At 28.1% G+C, this 17,039-nt stretch overlaps 1 protein-coding gene across 1 annotated transcript in view; it reads right to left on the reverse strand.

Moving 5' to 3' along the window:
• Nucleotides 1-12,177, reverse strand: part of LOC107451674 (uncharacterized) — a 291,208-nt gene extending 279,031 nt beyond the window's left edge. The window contains exon 1 of the mRNA XM_043047279.3: nt 11,761-12,177. Coding sequence (XP_042903213.1) covers nt 11,761-11,791 — 31 coding nt within the window. The 5' untranslated portion in view covers nt 11,792-12,177. The remainder of the gene's footprint in view (nt 1-11,760) is intronic.
• Nucleotides 12,178-17,039: the final 4,862 nt, after the last annotated feature.

The following is a 17,039-nucleotide window of genomic DNA, read 5'->3' on the forward strand; positions in this document are numbered from 1 at the left end:
AACTGTCATTTTGATAAAAACAAATAAATAATTTATCTAAACATAAAACGTTGAAATGTGTCTGAAAATTTTTATAGATATGGAATAGGAATATTTTGTTACTGAAGAAAGCAATAAATTTGTATAGGCTGGAAGAATAACACCTTAAAAGTAAATAGATAATATTCTGAAAGTAAAAAAGAAGATTTTAAGTAGGTTCTCCAAAAAAAAGATTTTCGAAAGGAGAAAAATGGCTTTTTATAACTGGAAAGAAATGGGAAAAGGGACTTTTAGGGATTTTTTAGAACGCAGTAGAAATATCATAAATTTAAAATGATCATTTCTGATATTTAAACTTCTTAGGACTCTAGAAGATGTTCATAAAAGAGTATTCATTTCGTAGATGGTATAAAATATTCAAGAGAAAATAATAAATTGTTTATTGAAATTTCTTTTGTTTAGCATACTTTGTTGAACGTTAATGTATTGGAAAACAAAAGGTTGAGCATTATAATATTTCTCAGAGAGAAAATATGAACGAGGCTTTACCATCACTATTTCCCAATTTTAATATGAGGCAATTTATAAGGCTTTGATACGAAACATTATTTTTATAAAGAAATTGAAACTTTCGTAAATGATAAAATTTTGAAAAAAAGGCATTAATGCATCGATAAAGTATAAAAGAAATATATCAATACCACCGAAATACCAATACTGCTTAATACTATGAAAATAATGTATCGATGATACTTGACATTATTGAAATAAAGTATCGTTACTCCTCTCAGTTATTTAAATTATCATTACTGAATTTCGATTTATGTTTTAGCTTTTTGCATTATTAATACGTGCTCCTAAGTATGTAAAAAGTGGGGAGTCATAAAAAACAAATATCCATTAATGTAGATGAAAATTAGCTACTCTTTCTAGCATACATCTTGCAGTTTTTTTATTAAAATTGAATGATTTTCGTTTTAATTTCATAATAGCGTATATTACATTAATAATGTAATGCACGTTGCTAAGTACGAATAAATAATTAAATTGAGAAAATACATAAGTAAGAATTAAGTTTTTAGCATTTTTTACATTATATATCATTAACGTTATCGATATACAATAGAAGTTGACTTGCATTTTTGAAAGCTCCTTTCGTTAGTTTTTGAAAACATCTACTCTGTTAAAATTTTCATTCTAAAATTATGGTAAAATAACTGGCAGCTGTCTGTCCATCCGATTAACCACAAAGTTTACGGTAAAGATAATTTTTTTCCTTTATGGTTTTGAAATCATTTACGAAAAGTATGGTTATAAAACCATGAATACAAAACTATACGGTTTTTTAACCAATTGCAACTAGCATTTTTCAAAAACGTAAAAAAAAAAATTAATTATTTAACTAGACATAGGAGCTCGGCTTTTCGTAAGGTAATGGGCATAAGAGACGGGAAATTCTTCATGTGTTGAAGAGAAGGGAGGAAATATTGCGGTTTCAACACTAGGACTCGAACTCCAGTTCTGCCGGTCATGAGATTGACAGACAAGCCCGCTCGGCTATGATATGCAATCGTTTACAAAGAACTAAGTAGCTTCATTAGGTCGTTCTATTTGGTGCAGTAAAATTCTGGTTGTTTAACCGTATAAGGTGAAAGCAGTTAATCAGCAGTTTTTCTACAGTTTGATGACCATTTTATTTATGGTTATTTGACTGCTTTGATTAAATACGGTAAAATAACCATTAAATAAATTGTTATTTAGCCATTTTTTTCGGAGAAATTTTTAACAGTGTAACCAACTGTGTTCAAACAAAACATTCCCTAAAGAAGTTAAATTTTTACCATTATAGCTCGTATGTATCTGAATTCAAGTATTAAAATATGAGAGGATTTTACATAAGAACTAATAATTAGAATATATGCTGGATATGTAATATAGATATTTTTAGCAGTATATATTAAGAATAAGATTTTAAGCATATTAAAAGTGACAATACGTAATTTCTAAAAAATACTATAAATTAAGTTTAAAAATTATCTATGGATTCAGCCACTTATGAATCTTAGACATTGTTTTACCATACCAACTTTTTTTTTAAAATGAGAAATTACTAAACTATAATTTATAAATGTTATTGAGTGTCGCTTATAATATGTTTTATCTTGCTGGCTACAAATGTTTTTCGATGTACAATGCAAAATATTCCGGATCAAATTACGGTATAAAGTAGTGTCACTTTGAATGCATCATCCGTAAAATCCATTCTCACCATAAGTTTTGCATTAATATTGATTAAATTAGAGTAACTCAGTGATTTTAAGGTAGTTATTTCTGCAAAAATTATAGTTTAGTACATCAGAATTTTTGAACCGCAACATAGTCCGAAAAGAAAAAGGATTTTACTGTAAGAAGTACCAGCACCTGAGTACGGTACTTTTTACCGTAATTTGATCCGAAAATGTGTTTACTGTGTAAAAGATTATTGGTTATTTCATTTTAAATTAGTAATCATTGATTTGAAAATAATACAATTTAGATGGATTTCAAATATATTAAAAGAAAACAAACACTATTTCAGTCCAATTAATAATTATTTTTTTAATAAGAGTAAAACTAATATTTAAGTAATCAAAATTATGATGCACTTAAAAGAAATTTACATTTAGTTGAATTAATAACTTAACGCTCTAGTATGGGATATTTTCAACTATGGAAGTTACTTTCAACAATAAAAAGAATATTTATCACTAAAAGAGGAATAATAATTTCCGGATATTTTTGATTCCATAAAAATATATTTTTAATTGTCAAAAAAATTAATTTCAGCTCAAATAAAGATTTTAATTCAAGCATAAAAATATAAAATAATTTGGATTAAAATGTACAATATTTAAATTTAAAACATATTTAATTAATATACTTTTATTACAAAAATTTCCGACTTTTTTATACCCTTTTTAAATTAATATTTTCATTTATTTCTCATTTTAGTTCTAATGGTTGCAGTCAAGAAACAAACCTCGTAAGATCTTAAATTATTATTAATGACTCAAGAAATCGTAGTTTTGTTCTTTCAAAAATATCTTCGATTCAAAAATATACGTTTTTTTTTCTTCGTCTGCTTAATTATACTTGAGAAAATATATTAATTTATTTCAAACCTTTTTTTCGAATTTTCTAGAAATAAAATAGATTTTGTTTTGAGATCTAGTCATTCAATATTTTGGAATTTTATTATATATATATATATGTTTGCCTTACATTAATTTTGAATAAATATATTATTTCGCATGAAAAAGTTAAATTTTTTTAATTAATTAGCAATAAAGGAAAATTATTTATAAGAAAGTGAAAATGATTGAAATTTTTCAAATAGATTTTGTAGCTATTTAAATAAAATTAAAAGTAACACTGCATTTGTATACAATCCATCAAAAAAAATTTTCGACTGTTTGACTCGCATTAATTAAAGTTTTAACGAATAATTCTTCTTCAAGCAGTTTTTTTCCAAAAATTTGTTTTGAATTTCGTGAAACTCTCTTTTTTAATTTGTATACAATTTCTATATTACTTTCAAGTTTGTCTTTATTGTATTTTAGAAACAAATTCATGTCACAATTAAAGCCGTCACCTAACTGAAATAAAAAAAAATCATCTAGATACAATAATTCTAAGTTCACTAGAATTTGAAGTCATATTAAATTAATAATATTTGTAACTTAAAGCGAAATGCTTTTTTAGTTCAGCGTAAAAAAATATTATGATATTTAATGGAAATTGAAATTATGATTGAACATAAAATAATGACATGAATCAAGGTGAAATATTATTATAAGTCAACAACAAATAAGTTTTTGAGTTAATGATAAATATCATTTTTATTTAACCTAAAATAATATTATGATACACTGAAAATATTTCTGGCAATCTAAATAACAATCAAAATAACGAAAATGGCAATCTAAATAACGCAAATTAAAATTATGATTAAATGAAAAATAATATGATACTTCTAAGAATAATTAAACAATTCAACGTAAAGTAATATGATTGAACTGAAATTAATATTATGATCAAATGTAAAGAAACATTAGAAATGAAATCTTAATGGGTTTGAACCAAATTCCAACAATATCGTAAACAAAAATTTGGCAGATAAAAAAGGTACATTATTTTCATTGTTTAATTAAAAAATTTCCTTCAGAAATTTATTATTTTCAAAATTTTTCATTTTACTGTATGAGAAAAATGTCAGAATGATACAACTGGTTTTTTCGTTCGTCTGCTGAGGATTTAAAGATCGGTCAAATTTGCAATATTAAATGTCAAAATGTACAGTATGTCAAAATGTACAGTACCCAACTATTTATTGTCCGATTCAACTTATTCCCCTTTTCACAGTCAGATATCTTTAGCACAACATAAATTAAAATTAAAAATTTAAATATAAAAAAAAGGATATAAATTAACGTTATGTAACATTAACAACAACAAACAATTTTACGACTTAAAATTAATTAATATTTTCTTTTAACATAAATTTATATTAAAATTCCCTGTAAAATAGCAATCTATTTCATTGTAAATAACAATTATGATACCAGGAAAAATATTAATACGATATACCGTACAATATTTTTATAATTCAATATAAAAGTATGGTTGATCATAAAATAGTATTATGACTTAATGTAAGGAAAAATTAGAAAAGTAATATTTAAGAAAAAGAAGAATTTCGTCAAGTTCCATGATATAATGTAATAAAAAAATTAAAAGCGGAATTTTTTTCAAAAATGGAAATGATACAAAACCCATCAATTCAATTGCACGAATTTTCATGATTTTATTTTAAAAAAATAAGAAAAGAAATTTTTTTTTGGAAAATGGAATCTCATTACATGATTTAATAAAAAAATCAGAAAATTAAATCATTTTAAAAGTGGAAATACTTCAAGTTCCATCACTTTTGCTAAATAATCGTAAACAAAGAATTGATTCAGCATATAAAAATAAATTATTTTCAGTGTCTAACAAAAATTTTCCTTTCAGCATTTTATATCGATAACTGGTTGCGAATAATTTTAAAATAAATTTTAAAAAAAATAAACTGCGTCTTTTTTTCTTCCACCATCTAAAGATTTAAACAATAGTTTTTTCTTAAGTGTCAAATCTTTCAATATCAATTCAATATATCGTTCGGATAAATTTATCCCCCCTCTTCGCAGTCAAGATGAGACTATTTTTATATAAATGGTCAGTCTTCTTTCACAACATATATTTTATGACGACACGACGACAGGTTGTTAAATTTATGACCCCCCCCCAATTGCACGGAATACAATGAGTGTTGAAATCCTTTTGAAACCACTTCAATAAAGTTGCCCGAAAGTGCAGTCGACAGTATATCCTGACTTATTCGAATCAAAATATTCACTTTTTAAAAGTATTCTGAATAACTTATAAGGTTCCAATTGTATACCCATAAATATTTCTATTTGTAAAATATCACTTGGAAAAGCAAAAAGGAATTTCGAATATGACACTTGAGAGTTTGTTTATACATATTTTTTATCCTGATTAAAATATTGGAAATTTTTGAAATATAAGAAACTTCTTTCATTTCATTTTGGGATGCTTTTAAACTATGTCATAAAAATTTGAATTCATTTATTTTTATTAAAAACATTCTATTTAAATTTGTATTATTGCAATAATATTGTTTTGTACCATTTTATCTCGAAGTATTAACTTATGATATCAGATAACTTATGATATCAGATCTCGAACCAAATTTGAGTCATTTTGCTACCCTGTTACAATAAGATGTAACAATGTGGGATGAAATTTCTGAGCCGTTTTTTTCCTTGCCAAATCCGAAAATATTGATATCTAATATGAAGAATAGAGATGATCTATGCTTTTCTAATAAAAAAAAAAAACCTCGAACAGCATTGACAATACAATAAAATTAAAATACCGCTAATCACAACACTAATTACTGCGATATCACAATCGTGATGTCACTGTGTAAATATTACTATTAATACGATAAAGTACGTTGCAATTATGTATAGAATAAATTATAGAAACTAGTGAGCTGCGCCCCCGGCTCGCTAACGCTCGGCAACCCCTGAAAATTGCTACGCAATCTTATGTAGTTTGCTTCGCAAACCAAGCTCTCTTCGCTCGCTACTAACTTAGGTACATTGCAAATGCACAAAATTCTGAGAATTCAAAACAATCATTCAAATCCATATAAAAACTTTTTTTTTTCAATTACATCTTTTTAATAAATACTAAGTCATTAAAATAAATTTGAATTCAAATAAATGACATGTAATTCGTTGAACCTATTAGAAATGTGCTATAGTATAATTCGTGATATAAATCAAAAATCGTCAAATAAATTCGTAACATATAAATTCGTGAAAAAAAGCGCTTTCGACAAAATACTAAAATAGAGATCAATCGACAAAGACTACTCACTTCTGCCTAGCTTAATAGTATGAGATTGTCGCAGCTGATGCTCTCTGGTTATTTCAGTTTCCCTTTTTAAAAGCGCTATATGTTGAGCCACCTTAGCTAGATTTGGCATGTGACATTTTTAGCGGCAATCATTGGTCGATTTTCTAGCGTTGCCATTCGGGGAGTTGTAATGAGGCCTTTTTTTTGTCGCCGTGTAAGAGAAATAGTAACGTAAACAAAACAAAGCAAACGTTGCCACCGGCTGAAAAGAAATACAGCCAAAATTTGGGAGCCACGTAAGAGAATTATATATATTAGATTATCTCTTATTATGATTGAATTATCTCTTATTATGATCAAGAATTTTGAGCCGTGATGGCTCAGGGGATAGAGCATTCGCCTTCCAATGAGGTGAATAGGGTTCGAATCCCAGTGATGGCTGGTCAATACGAATTACGCACCCGGCTTACATCTACCACAGTACTGACGCGAAATATCCACAGTGGTACATGGATCATGGGTTAGGGTCCAACTGCCGTCAGACTAACCGTGGGAGGTTCTCCTGCTTTTCCTCTCCATGTAACGCAAAGGCGAGTTAGTTCCATCAAAAAGTTCCCCACGAAGGCAAATTCTCCCAATACTTGATCCAGGAGTTCAATTGTCTTCCGGATTAGGTTCAAAGTTACAAGGTTACGGAGTTAAACATTAGTCGTCGTAAACCCAAAATTGGGTCAGCTGTTCAACGACGATTATAAAAGACAAAATAAAGTCAGGAATTTTTACAATGCAGCAATCAATGTGAAGATTTTAATTTCATACGCTATTGTTACAGTTAAAAAAACTCTACAATTATAATTTTAATGAAATTGCAAATATTTTCTTTCCCGACGTTGTAATGCATTTTTAAAGTTTCTTTCAAAAACAAAAACACACACACTTCATTCTCATATATCAATCCAGCTGCATGAAGTTTATGATAAATGAACCCGAATATTTTTATGCATTTTACTTTAATTCCGTTGACAGTCTTTCAAATTTACGAAAGTTTATTTTCATACCGTGACATATTTATATTAAACATCACACAACAAGATATTTTCAGACCAGTTATAAACATTTATTTTTAATTTTTTTAAGGCATACAAATAAAGTTTAATTGCTAGAAACAGATGTCACAAATTACATGACCTTTTAAATAGAACTTTTGAAAATTGCAATGTTCCATACAAATAAGTCATTAAGACGAAAGAGTCGCAGTAAATGTTCAATATTTTCACGTAAGTTATTAGAATTCAGAACTTTAAATTACTAATTCCCAGCACTTAGGGTTTATCTCGAAAACCTTTTAAGATAAGTACTCTAACTTAGCATAAGCAAATTCAGTCTCTGAGTCATATAGGGAATATTTGGATTCAGCTGAATGCAAACGTATGAATAAAATGTGTATTTACCAATTCGAACAGAAATGCAATAAAAATAACGTAACGCATTTTAAATTCTTGTAAACCATTAAACGATTTAGTGAGGTAGACAGTTTGTTGTCGTTAAAAAATAGTTTTTTGTTCATTTATATCTTTTAACAGCATAAAATCTCAAATATTATACCTTAAAGTTCTTTAACGAAATAAAATACTTAAATTCAGTTAAAGTGATTTCTTTAAACGTGTATTAAATGAATTATAAAAAATTTTAATACTTTTTTTTATATAATAGATTGTGTACGTCTCCTTTGTTTCTTTATAATTTGATTCACATTACTCTCGAAGAAATTTTTTTAAAATTTGAGATTTGGGGAGTTGGCCGCTAATTTATACAACCAGCTCACTGCTTTGAGAAGAAAAGCTCAGTATCGTAATTTTAACGCAATTAGTAATTCAGTATTGCAATTAGTATAATTGAGCGTTAATTTACACGGTTGTTATATAAAGCTTTCTCTCCTAATTTGGTGTTGTACAATGCAGAAAATGAAAAACAAATCACCCTTAATAACTTTTGGCCTAATGATCGGCTCTACACGATCTAGGACTCAATTTTATTGGTTCGGGGGGGGGGGAGTGATCTCAAGTACACAAATTAAATTTAAAAAATTAAGCAGTAAGGTACGAAATTTTTCACATAATTTTAAAGAAGGCTATTTTAAATGGCAAAATACAAAACATGAGTAAATCGGTCGAATAGTTTCAGAGAAATCGAATTTTGAAAAAGTCATATTTTCAAAGTTTAAATTCTCAGCAACTGTTTGTCCGATTTTGCTCAAATTTTAAATTTTTCCATGTGAAATACATGTTTTAAAATGATGTAAAAATTGTATACTCTGCAAAACAAAATTTGTTCGAATATTATGAAATTAATAATAAAAAATGGTAAATATTCGCTAAAAGTTGTTAGCGCATGCACTTTTTTGAAATATGGCGAAATACGCTAAAAGTAAAATTAACATTAAGTTGTCCAAACTTTGAACCGCTTTCCTGATCAAAGTATTAGGACCATATTTCCCAGATTGGGGGTACCCCCTATTTCATGGGGATCAGATATCCGAATCCCCAGACAAAAAGATATGTTTATTCAGACAAGGTACGATTTTGTCTCTGATTTCGTAACTTAAAATGTCGTCTGCCTTAACTAATTAACATATCTTTATAACTTTTACTTTCATCTGGAAATAGTTTACCGGAAATTCTGGATTTCAAAATTATAGTTCTTTTTTCTATACATTTAGTACAAAACTGAAAAGTGAATTTAACTGAAAAATTAGTCCTTATGTCGTGTTCTAAATCACCATGAATAAAATTACCAAATTTTACGACATTTAATTACCGAACTCCGGAAACTACTGCCCCATAGAGTCAGAAACACGGTAAATGTTACCATATTCTGATAGTTTTGGCCATATTTTTTCTCAGTGTAGAATGCGTAGCTACAGGCTAATATAAATTCAACTTTTTTAAAAAAATATCTAAGGCTATTCTCACTCATGGCAACAATCGATGAGATATTATATATGTGTCATGTCATTATATGAGTGTTATGAAAGACATTATATATCATTAAATGAGTGTTATGTAGCTTTATTAGCTTGATAATAATAAATTATTCTTATCCCACATTCAAACCTGTATTGAAGGATTAGAAAAGTATTATAAAAAAGATCTAACGTGCAATATGCTTGTAATTTTTTTTCAAAAATAATTTTTTTCATAACGATGTTTGAGACATTATATGAGTGTTTCATTGCTTGATAATAATAATAAATTTTTATTAAACTATCAAACCGGCATAGAAGGATTAGCAACGTATTATAAAATAAGTTGTAACAAGGAATAAGTTTCAAATATTTTTTTCTCAAAAATAAAATTTTTCGCAACATTGTTACAGAGATCATATGACTGTTATACTGCTTGATAATAATAATTAATTTTTATTCCACTACCAAACCGGCATTGAAGGATTAACAAGGTATTATCAAAAAAGATATAGCGTGTATTAGGTTTGTAATATTTTTCTCAAAAATAATTATATAACAGTTATATTGCTTTAAAAATTATCTTTTATTCCACTATGAAACCGGCATTGAAGATATTATAAAAAAATATGGAATGTGTGTAAAGAATTTTTTTCTTCATAATAATAATATTTTTTCGCAACAATACTTGAGATATTATATGAGTATTCTACTGTTTAATAATAATAGTTAAAAACATTTACTGTATTATCAGCATTGAAGGATTAGCAAGGTATTATCAAAAAAGTTTTAACGCGTAATATGTTTGCAACATTTTTTTCTCGAAATTACCAGTGCATAGTAATATCAACAAAACTTAGGAGAAATGATATAGATAATTTCAAGTTGAATATTATCCTTATTTTTCTTTTAAAATTTAGGAATTCTTTCACTTATATTTCAAAAATATTTAAAACTTTCTAAATTAATAATATCTCGTAATTCTTTGAAGTTATTATTTTTAAAAAGATTAAAAAATAATTATGGAAACTTATAAATTTATTTATTCAATAAAAATTCTAGTCAAATTTTCTAGTAAAAAAGCAACTTTATCTGCCTTTCTTTCAAGATATTTATAGAATATTTAAAGGGACAGTAAATTTAATTAATACGAACTTTTTTTACATAAAAAAACTTAAGTTATTATATTACATGAACTAAGTTAATATAATATATTAACTAACTGAACATCGTTAAAAATTAATTTGCTATTGTAAGTTTTGATAAGATAAATTATGTAATAAAATAATACATAAATGATTATACTATAGTATAAATTATTTGGAATATTTTCAGAAAAATATCTAAGTCATTAATTTTAGAGTCAAAAGACAAACTACTAATATAAATATTACTTTAAAATTACATCTGTGTGTGTGTTTGAGTTCATAAACAAAAATTATTCAACTCATATATATATATATATTCGCACTGCTCATAAGTAGTGACATAACATGTAATTTATTAAGTAAGTTATTACGTAAATATTTTAAATATTTATGTCATCAAGTTTGGAATCCACATACAAGCTTATACAATTTTATGTAACGCCTCAATTTGAAACCTTGGATTTTTTAAAAAAAAATTTATGTAGATTTGATTTTTAAATACAAAACTTTAGAATTCAGGTACAAGTTTATAAAATTCCTCAATATAAAACCGTGGACTTTTCTTAAAAATATTTATGTGGATTTGCTTTTTGAATATAAAACTTTGGAATCAACATACAAGCTTATACAATTCTCTATAATACCGCAATGTAAAATCTGGAGTCAGATTTAAAATACTAAGTGGCTTTATTTTTTAAATATGAAACTTTGGAATCCACATACAAGTTCATACAATTTTATATAACACCTCAATTTAGAACTTTGGATTCTTAAAAAAACGTATTTATGTAAATTTGCTTTTTTTAAATATGAAACATTGGAATCCGCATAAAAGCTTATAATATTTCATACAACACTGCACTGTAAAACCTTGGATTTGCTTTTGTGAGTGCTTGGCATAGTTTCATTCTTTACAAAGAAAATGTGTCCTCAATATTCAAGTGCACAAAAAGCCACAAGTTCACTCGGCGCCAGCTACCCACCCTTTAATTTCAAGTGACTAAAATATTAATGGACGACAAAAAAAAATAGAACTAAAAAAAGGGAGTTGTGAAAGAATGAACCTCAAACTCCGATCGCCTACGTCTAAAATACGTAGAATGCAACACAGGAGACAACACTTCGAATGAGCATGCCAGAGGAGCGAGACGACAGAAAAAGTTCTCGAGAAAAAAAAGAGAGAGAATGAAAAAAAACGTTCCTTACCTTGGGTAAAAATAAACCTCCGCTGCACCATTTAGAACTCGGGATGGCTCCACTGTTGGCTACAGACTCACGCGGTGATACGGTACAATCCTTGAAGGACGACGTGTGAACACAACAGCACATGGACAACAACACATTCCTTTTATGGTAATCCTGTGTTTAATCCTCCACTGAATACCACCACACTTTCTGGTAAACTTTTTTCACAGAAAAAAGTTCGCAGAACGGAAAGGAAATCTTTTATCGTTCTAGTGCCGGTTACTAGGAACGAACTTCGGAAAGATGATATCTCGTTTAGTGAGAAATATAATGAGACGGAAAGATGCAGCGTGTCCGAATAGCATGCGAGAGAGAGGCCCAAGAGCAACAGATGACGCGAGAGGAAGATGCTGCCGAAAAGAGATCTCGGCAAGGATTGGAGGTTGTTTCCTAACTTCGTGGGTCCTTCCCTCGTGGGGTGGCGGAGATTAAGCGCCTCCTGGTGGTAAATGTGGTTAGATAGAGAAAGTTGGTTGATGAACTACCTGTAGGTACGTGAGGGGGTCCTAAGAAGTTTTTGGATGGATTTACTTCATGTTATATCACTCGGATCACTGCATTTGATACATATAGTCATCGGTGATACGCTTTAACGTTTTTGTTAGCATTTTCATTAAACAATATTTTTCCATATTCAAGAAAAAGGTTTTCGATTTCTTTCTTTCTACACGTTTCAATATGATCCACTTCTTCCAATTTTTTGCTATACGTTCCAATATGATCGTAAACGGAACTGAATATACCCAATAAATTTTGTGATGGAGCTCAGATTAATAATTCCCAGTAAACTACCATATTCTATGAATAAATGCGAGTAATAAACCTCATTATAAATAAGTACGCTATTAGTTTGAATATAGAATTTGTTACAGTTTTTACTCCTTGTGTTGGGCATTTAATGTTAAGTTTGTTAAAAATTTTGAGCTAAAGAATGCGAATGATGTTTGCATTTGCTCGAAACATTTCAAGTTTAAAGCTTAATTTACTGGCATTTTCTCTGAAATCTCATTATTTTAAATTAAACATATTTTACTAAGCGAGGGATTTAAAGATTGACTTAAATAAACTAGTCTGATTGACAAAGTGGAACTTTTAGATTGAAAAAAAATTCGATAAAACTTTATAAAATGTTTAATGACTGAGCGTGTCTTTAAATATTTTCTGCTACTATGAAAACCTTATGTTCTCCTCTTTGCCTTGTAATTTTGAACCCAACACAGAAGACAAGGGGATTCTTGGAACACTAGTGCAAGTAACAAGACAAATAAGCCTTCGTAGATGGTATTTTGATGGAACAAACCAGCATTTTCGATACATGAGAGGAAGTATCAAAAATACCTCTCATGGATTGCTCGACAGCCAGGGATTCCACCATAAGGATAAGTTTCTCCCTAAATTCTTAAGAAAAAGTAAAATAAATAATTAAATAAATAAATAAAACTTGTGGGAAAAATTAATTTGCATTTTTTAATGTTTAATTTAAATTCAACTTAGTGATCCATGAACAAAAACTACTTAAAAGTTTATTTAAAAAATAAATCATATTCAAAACAAATTGAAGGAAGTGCTATATCAATATGCTTCATTACTACATTGTCTTTTAACTACATGCACAATCTTATAAATAAAAGGTTTTGTGAAAAATAATGATAAGCCAGATTTCTAAATTGCACGTTAAAATGTCCACTAAAGGGTGGTTTTGGAGAAAAGCATAACAATTTCCGTTAGGGCAATTGAATGTTTTGGTGTATTATGCTGCTATCAAGTGGAAAACTTGTAAAGTATCTATTTGGAAACCATATTAAAGATTAGTTTGTTGCAAAAATGACACCTTTTGAATCTGTTAAATTAACGGAAAAACTGTCAGGTGGTGGTGCCAATATAAAACCCCTGTAATTTAAAAATTATAGCTGTTATTTAAAAATATAAACTGTTATTTAAAAACTGGGGCATCTGCTTTTTAAGCAGATAATTACTGTTTTTTTTAACAAAATATATCTTTATAAGTATTGTGGACAGTTAAAAGCCACGAGCATAATTTGTATGACTAATCAACGCTGGGATCAGAACCTGGGATACCTTATTGGGATTCAAGTGCTTTATCTCTTGAGCCAAGTTTTCATTAGGACGAAAAGAAAAATCTTAAACTTATTATGATGTTTATCCAAAAAGTCTTATTCAAATCATACTTAAATGTTAAAATATTTCAAACTATAGTGACTCAGCGTTAAGAAATTCTCTGGAAATTTAATTTACTAAAAAATTAACATGTACCGAAACACAATAATCTGGTTGAGTATCATTTTGACGGTAAAATCAATTAGCAGTTTTATTTATATGATGCTCAAAACTATAAAATAATTTCAGAAAAGTTAGAATAAACATAGAAAATTATCGTAAAAGGATTTGAAAAAAAAATTTTAAGTTATCGTACGGTAAACAAAACTGAATGGAGAAAACTAGAATTTGAATTGACAGTTTTAATCCAGAGAAAAACAGTTTTGTCAACAAAACAACTTTAAATCGTCAAGTATACAAAGAAAGTCCGTAAAAAATGCAGTTTTTTTAGATTTCGCGTATAACGGTTAAGAGCAGAAAAAAATCCGTCTTTTTCTTTAAACAGTTTTTTTTTTCTGGGCAAAATGTTTTTTTTTTCTGTAGAATTTACAGTTATTTTTTACATTGTAAGTACTTTGTACATAAATGTAAAAGGATGTCACTTAATTTAATTTAAAAAATGTCCATGTCCAGTAATTCATGTGCAGTCTTAAATCAGCACGGCCCTCCAATTAAAGTTGTTTTTATACTTTTTTCACTATTACAATTAAAGAAAAATTAAATGCAAGTTTTGTTAACTTAAAATAATGTCATCTTATAATATAAAATTTTTTTTCTTCTCCGTCACAGCCAATACTAGGAATTAAAATTTTTGGCTGACTCTAAATTTAAAAAAAAAGTTGGAAGTTATCATATTTTTCAATTTTCAACTTGTTTTTGCCGGACAATGAATACTGTGAAAATATGACGAGTGATTTATTAAAACTTTATTTATCACTATAAATTTTAAGACGCGAACATAAATATTGGATACTTATTTTTCTTAACAATTCAAATAGATAAACAGGAGTGGACTTATTATTATTTATCATAATTATCAATCATTTTACAATGAAATAAAACAATTAATAATGACCTTTATAAGTTTGTATTATATTACTTCCTTGTTAAGAATTCTTTAACAATGTTTAAAACTGGATGGTTTGGCTGTATTTATGAAATAACAAGACCAGCTCTTATGAATAACAAGAACAGTTTGGTATTTATGAAATAACATATAATTTACGTACAGAAATTTTCGATGTAGATTTTACAAATATTTTAAAATTCAAATGTATTTTCCATTTTAATATTTTAAGAAGAAAATATTTTAAGGGCACATATTCTATTTTAAAAAATGAATTTCAGCAATATGGTTAAAAAGTTAAGGTCTTGAAAAAATGCGTTTTGAAAAATTAGCTGACTGACAGATAGCTTAATGAATGGCTGAAAAAAATTGTTGATAGCTAAAAAATAGCTGACCTGTTTTTTTTCGCTATTTCAAAAATTACGAACCCAACTTCAAAAATCACATCTACCTCAGCATCTATACCATTGTAAAAACAGCGGCATAGTATCTCTTTAAATTTGGAATTAAACAATCCAAAAGATTGTGCTAAGGAACACTTTATTTGAAGTTAGCTCCAAATTAATCATTCATATGCACGAATGCCGAAATTGGTGTTTTTGGAAGAGAAAATAACTCACAAATAATGTGAATGCACAGCGCTTGATTTTCAATTTCAATTGTTGTTCTGATTTCATTACACTCGAAAGAGAGTAGTCCAATCAGAGCAACAATAATGGAGAAATTGAAAATCAAGCGCCGTACATTCACATCATTTGTGAGTTATTTTCTCTTCCAAAAACACCAATTTCGGCATTCGTGCATATGAATGACTAATTTTCTCTTCTAAAAATACCAATTTCGGCATATTTTGGATATCGCCAATAGCTTGTTTTCAAGTGAATACAAGATGGCGTGAATTTGTAGTTTTCTTCTATTTCTTCTAGGCTGCAACAGAAACAAAAGTTCACCGCTTCAAAATGTATGGTTGTTTTTAGCTCTGTAATAAGGATACTTATTGGGTACTTGCAATTCGTTAAGAAGAGAAGTGCTTACACCTAACCATGTGATATAAATCAGATTTAATTGAATACCTGTCAGTGACGTCAAGCTTGTTTGCCGACCTTGATTGGCTTCTGAATTAACAAATGCCACGATCTTTCGACAATGACGTCATTTACACGTATCTAATTGTTTCAAATAATTTTATACTATTAAGTCTAATTTGCAACGATCTTAGTATTCTTTCTGTACTGTGTGTATGCTTGATTCACAAACTAATTTAATTTTTAAAACGAATGTATAAGTTAATGATTCGTAAAAATAACTTTACTAACTCTATCTGTGCATATTATATCTCCGAATATTAAAAATTGTAGCAGCTACTTCGTGTCTAGTGTAAAAAAACATTTCTGACGTTCCATTCATTACTCTAGGACTTTTTGGTTCTTGGTGTAGTGAAACACGAAGAATTAAAAGCTATCTGTAATATTTCACTACACTACTTTTGAGTTAAATAGTTGGCACTATTTTTTACGTGAGAATACTCTAGAATTTTCCATGATATAGAACAAAGATTTCCAACTTACATGAGGCCAGGGGCCACAATTAAAAACACAAATCAAATGGCGGGCAGCAACTTTATCAAAATCTTATGTAGGACTCTTTTATGTTTGAAGGAACATTAAATATTACAGTCAGATTTTTACCAAGTTGTGCAAAACTAAAGTATTGAATCACAAATTAAAATAAGAAGTAGATTTTTAAAAATATTTAATTGCATATTAAAATTTTCGGGCTACAATAACTTTAATGTGCACCCATGTATTAAACAATTAAAGTGCAACAGATATCTAATTGTTAAGATATAAAAAAGATTATTGAAAAGGTTAGTATTAAAACTTACATAGTAGCACACAAAATGTTCAATGACAAAATTGAGGTTTGTCTGTGGCAACCACCAGAGAATAGATATTTACATTTTAAATTTAAAATTTACAAATGTGTGTGTAAATATTTTCGTCCAAAATGAGTGGTTTCAAGAAGTTAAATTGGAGAATTTCCTCGAGAAAATTTC

This window comes from Parasteatoda tepidariorum, chromosome 1 (assembly GCF_982258835.1).
Source record: "Parasteatoda tepidariorum strain Cologne lab strain chromosome 1, Ptep-v5.0, whole genome shotgun sequence".
Lineage (NCBI taxonomy): Eukaryota > Metazoa > Arthropoda > Arachnida > Araneae > Theridiidae > Parasteatoda > Parasteatoda tepidariorum.